Consider the following 6000-nt stretch of genomic DNA (forward strand, 5'->3'; position numbering starts at 1 on the left):
ACTTTACCTTTCTGCGCAATTTCTGGTATTTTGTCTGAAGCATCAATTCCTCTTCTGTGAGATTTGTAGGAAAATGAAGATACACCATCGTTCAGTAACTAATTAAGTACTATCGTCATTCACTAATAACTAATTAATTAATCACATTAATCACTACAGAATGTATATTGATCATAATGACCAGTTGTACTTAAGATACGACATAGAACATCCTACATATTTTAGGAAATCTTTATATCTTCTTAACTAATCCTGTATCCTTGTATATATTTTACAAGCCTCGCATTTTACAAAAATATTTTTTCTTTGATTGTCTTGAGACCATTATCGGTCAAATAGATCGGGTGCACTAGCATTAACGTCATGTGTGCTACAATTACAAAATTGGTTTATGTGTACCTCACACGAACGATTTGTGATTCAGGAACAAATTTGAATAAAATACAGAACACAATTGCGAAGAAAGGACACAATCGAGAAAAAAGACAAAGTCAGGAAAAGGTCAAAATCAGGAAAGAAGTTCAGACAGTGAAAGAGGGCTGAAAGCCAATTTGAACAGGGCAAAAAGTTAGAGAAAAGTGGGAAGTGTAAAATGAAAAAAGAAGAAAGAGTATAAAAAGAAGGGGATGTATGTACGTGTAAATGTAAAAGCAAATGTAAGTGTAGTGTAGGTGTATAGGAAAGCCCACTCCACTCTCTTCCTCACAGAGCACCACAACACACGAGGCATTCACGTATGCAGCGCCAACAACGGACTATTGACGATGGACTCAAGCAAGCCACTCCATTGATTGTCTTGAATAAGTTGGAGTTTGGCAGCCTGGAAGGTAGATCGTAATGGTCGCGAGAATTGTTTTTCCCGTTAGTTGTAAAGTGTGCAGTGTGATACATTTTTTGCTTGCAAAAATAAGTTCTGCTGCTGATATCCATCAGGAATTGTGCCTAGTGTATGAACCTACAGTAATGAGTGCAGGAAAGGTTCGCAAATGGTGTCGCGAATTTCAAAATGGTCGTTCCAACGTGCACGATGAAGAACGGAGTGGCAGGCCTAATGTTCAGACGGATGACCTCGTGGAGAAGTGAACCAAAAACTGCAAAGTAATCAGCAATTACCGATCAGTGCTCTGGCTCATGACTTTCCCCACGTTGCACGAACCACCATCTACAGGGCTGTCACAGAAACGCTTGGATATCACAAGTTGAGTGCAAGGTGGGTGCCGAAAATGCTAACTGACCAGCACAAAGAGCAACGAATGTGCAGTGCCCGGCAGTTTTTGGATCGCTACCGATAACAGGGAAATGATTTCTTTTCCCACATTATGACGGGCGACAAGACGTGGACCTAGTACACCAACGCCGAATCCAAGCAACAGCCCATGGAGTGGCGAGATTCAAGTTCCCCTCAAACCAAAAAAAGTTTAAACAATCCCGCATTCGAGTCGCAAAATTGATGGCTACCGGCTTTTGGGACAAGAGCGTCCTGTTGGTTAATTTCTAAGAACGTGGGACAACAGTTACAGCCAGTGATGTAATACTAATTTTTAGATGGGTATACGCTGCATCCCTTGTCACACACATACACATGATATATATATATCGGGTGTTACAATACTATTAGTCTTTGCACTATTAAGATTTAAAGTTCAAAGTTCATAAGAAAGTTATGAAATATCTATGCTTATAGGCAACTCACACTGGCTCTCTGTGCGTATCAGTTGCATAACGAGCAGAATATGTATATGAAGTAACAAGAGAAGTCTGAATGGAGAGCTATGTTTTGGAGAACAGTTACCGAACCACTCAACCTACCAACCAGAGACTAAGAAAAGATTACCTATAATGCCATAGATTAATTTAAGACCTTATTTAGCTCTCTACGTTTAGTAGGTCAGGCTGTAGAAGTGGTTGTACCTGTATGACTAATAACTATAAGAAGAAAAAAATTACTTGGACCAATGTTCTTTCTGAAAACCTTGCTCATTCCTTTGGTCCTATCTATGACACTTTCAAAGGATGTATTTAATGTACACAGAAATACACATATCTCGTTTGAGTTAAAATGTTGAGTACATTTGGAGTAATTTAAGATCCGTATCCGGAGTAATTTAAGATCCGTAAGTAAATTAGTATCCGTATTAATACTAATATCGGCCTTATTGCTGTTGGTACTTAGGCTACTGTGTCACTCAACTATTCAATTAAAACAATGACAGCTATGTCTCAATGAGCAAATAATTAATGACTTGAAGCGTTAACAGCTAAGTATAAGGAATAGACAAATAAACAATACAATACTAAGACAAGCTGTTTTCATGAACTACCACACTTAGAACTTAGAATTTTAGATGTTTCGGGAAAGCAGAAATAAACTTAGGTTATACCACTGTCGTAAGTTCAAATCTTATTTTTGCTGCGATCTTCAGATAAGAACAGTTACTATCGTAATGCTTTGCTGCAGTAATGCACTACGATAGTTCCGGGATTCCACTTAAAATGTAGAACAATATTTCATACAGTCACTGTGTTAAAAACTGACGCTAAACTTCAACAAATTCGTATAAAGGGGCGGCTCTTGAGGAAAGTCATATCGGGTCTATGCCAATTTCAAGACAAATTTAAACCGAATTAAGCATATGCCAATTTCAAGACAAATTTAAACTGAATTAAGCATATGACGCCTGCGGCGACGTTATGATCGATAATTTTTCGTGTTTGCAACTTGGTCCGACAAGTTTTCTTTTCAATTAAACGTTTAGTTTTATATATATATATATATCAGAAGCGATTCAAAAGAGCCGCTTCGACGAAACAGCAAATGGGCTCTTGGAGAACATTTTTGAGGCCAATTTATGGTTGAATTTAGCCCTGATACCAGCGCCGACGTTAGAGTCGGGTAGTATTGGTATACCTATCTAAAACTTTAGTCCAATAATTTCTTTCGATTCGAGGTTTAGGTTTCCCGTCAGAAGCGATTTTTAGATCTGATGCACACATTCTTGATGACACAGCATGGCAGATTTCGAATAGATAATTCTGATCAATACTGAGATCGGATGGTTTTTTTGCATATCCGTTACCCATGCTAATGTAATTGGGTGCAACATCACAGGTTTTCACTTTTCGCAGTCTCCTAACTGGGCACCTATGGGTCCCGAGAAAGTGTTTGGCCCTGTTGTTAGACTATCCAAGATATTCATCAGATGTTTTAACAGTAATTCGTTTGTATGCAGCAGGAAAACGAAGTGCCGAACTTCTTTATCTAAGGTATTTTCGAGAGACGCTGCAACACCATTCATTCTTCCAGTATTTACTGCTCTCCCGTCGCACGCAACAGCCACAAATTGATACATATCGACTTCACTGTTTTCTAAAACTTTCAGCAGCTATTTCACTTCCTTGTTCTGACTCAGGGGGTAACGTGTCCCTAATAACGTGAACCCGATTCCACCAAATGGTTATATGCACTTCATATTTTTCACCTCGATAGTATTTTTCACCGTTCTTCTCCTGATACAATGTTTGTCCTTTCGTCCATCAAAATATATGCTCTTATTCTTTCGTCCTTTAAGATTGTGTTCTTATTGCAAAATTTCTTTTTTACCCTAGTAACCTTGCATTGAACTATAACAAGCGTGAAGCTTTCACTGGTTCTGTATCCTATGTCATTTAAAACAGATGAAACGATTAATGCTAATTCACGTGTTGAAGTTCCAGTTCGATAAGCAGCGGAAGTGGTGCCAGGGAGAGATATTCGCGTGTTGATGTTGATTTTATTTGAAGATTCGGGCTCAAAATCTGATGCAGATGTACTGTCAGATTCAACCCTTTCACCGTCGAATCTTCAGAAGATGATAGTGCTTCCTTTATTCGTGTCACGATTCCTGAAGGGCCAGCCTCGTGAAGATCAATTGCACTTATTTTCAATTTAACTTCTCTTGTAGCTGTTTGTTCTCTTCTTGTTTGGGTTTTTGCGAGCAAGGCACTGATGTTATAATCTACTTGGCCAATGATCATTTGTCTCACACTTCTTTGATCTTCGAGAAAAACCCATTCCCCCTTCGGAATTTTCTTCTCAGTTGGACATCTCCACTACTCGGAGGAAGTATACTTGCAGGAAGCAATATCAAATAAGGTGTTATTTGCATCGTGTATACATTTTTTCGAAGATCCTCTTGAACTCCTTTACGACGAAGTGATTTTCTTTCTCCTGACTTTTCTTGTAGTAGGCAATCAACAGGATTCAACCGGCTAAGCTTCCACCATCTCTCGCTCCTTTCCCCACGCGGTGTACTGTTTATTTCACCAGCGTAAAACAAAAAGACTGAAAAAGAAAAATGATTTCGGCTTAAGGTGAACTTATGATCTCCGTTATACGTATGACATACAGCTGAAACAATAATCCATGTACTAAACTACAGGAAGTGTGAGTTCAACAATTGTTTCTTTGTCCATAGGCAATAGGCATCATATCATTAGGAATATGTCTTTTCTAACTCACTCATTTATGCATTTAGGGCAGCGTTTCATAAACCGGTGTGCCACGAATGGACATCTGGTGTGCTGCGAAGAAATCGAAGCAAAATTACTAATTCTATAGCATTCAAATTGCAACACACAGAAAAATGTATATTTGTATTTCACATTAGATACTATGAACCTCTACTATGAATCTACAATTTTAAGTCTCATACTGTTACTTTTCTGTATATTTTTAATATTTAAAAAAAAAGTATTTGTTATCATTCTTATGACCATTGTTGCTTCTTTATTGTTCTTTATTGTTGATCATTGTTGCAGACTATTTCGTAACTTGAAATTTTAAAATATCATTCAATCCTTTCGACAAAGCAAATGTGCATACAAATTACATACATTTGTGTTTTGAATGAACAAGTGATTTGTTTATTCGATCGTTATTTAGTGATCTTCCTTCTTAGTGAAACGTTGGATACAGCTTTCGAAAAAGAAAGTGTAATTTCTAAAAATGTGAGTCCTATAATTTATTGCAATTGTCCTCTGTTTTTGAATTAGAACGAAAAATAAGCATAATGATTTACAATTGGGGGAAAACAGTGATCAAGCTTTCTTCATTGTGAGATGGAGATCAGTGATCATAGAAAAAATTATCCGGTACTTTATATTTATAATAATAATAATAATAATAATAATAATAATAATAATAATAATAATAATAATAATAATAATAATAATAATAATAATAATAATAATGGGTTGCCTGGAGAATTGAAGTTACACCTAAACTGTGCCGAAAGTAAAAAAAAAAAAAAAAAAAAGTTGGGAAACGCTGATTTAGGGTATTCTAAAAACAGTTCATAATGTCAATGAGACTAAATTTATGCTCTGAACATTTCTGCCTTCAATTATAGATAGCCAGTAGCCGCCACAGTCGACGTTTTTGTAGAGTTGAGCGGTTGCTGTTTTACCAAAATCTTAAATTTTTAAGGCGGATGCGACAGGGTAAGGGGTGGTCCGAAAAATCCCAAATCCGTGCAAAGTCTCTGCCACTGGTAGCTACTTTTGCGCACTATCCATTTTCTTTTTTTCTTTTCTTTTTTTCTTTTTCTTTTTTTTTTTTTTTTTTTTTAGTTGACCCACTTATTCTACAGAGTATTCCATCTTTTGGGATAGCCATTTCCGTCAATGCCTCCACTGCAAAGACAAAATGAAAAAAATAGAGAAGAGAGGCTTTGGAAATGTTGTGGAGAACAAAACTTATATCGCAAAATACGCCTTTCTATCTTTTCCCATTTCTGAGTTATACGAGAACAAAGTTGGAAAGATCATTTTGGAACATCATTTATCGCATGAACCTTATCCTCCCTGTGTGAGGAACGGGTATTTCTACTAGTACACTTTAATATCACAGACATGTGCTTTAATATAACATAAAATGAACGGGTCTAGGAAAATTCGGTGTAGGGAAATTTAGGTGTAAGGTATATTGGGTGCAATATATATTGAATATTATCACTTACGATA

The 6000-nt window shown here is 36.8% G+C and overlaps 1 protein-coding gene across 1 annotated transcript in view; it reads right to left on the reverse strand.

Moving 5' to 3' along the window:
• The window catches only part of Nelf-E (negative elongation factor E), a 42881-nt gene extending 42551 nt beyond the window's left edge, over positions 1 to 330 (reverse strand). Inside the window, exon 1 of the mRNA XM_081758944.1 lies at positions 8 to 330. Coding sequence (XP_081615070.1) covers positions 8 to 88 — 81 coding nt within the window. The 5' untranslated portion in view covers positions 89 to 330. The remainder of the gene's footprint in view (positions 1 to 7) is intronic.
• Positions 331 to 6000: the final 5670 nt, after the last annotated feature.

This window comes from Thermobia domestica, chromosome 5 (assembly GCF_964235325.1).
Source record: "Thermobia domestica chromosome 5, izTheDome1.hap1.1, whole genome shotgun sequence".
In the NCBI taxonomy this organism is placed as follows: domain Eukaryota; kingdom Metazoa; phylum Arthropoda; class Insecta; order Zygentoma; family Lepismatidae; genus Thermobia; species Thermobia domestica.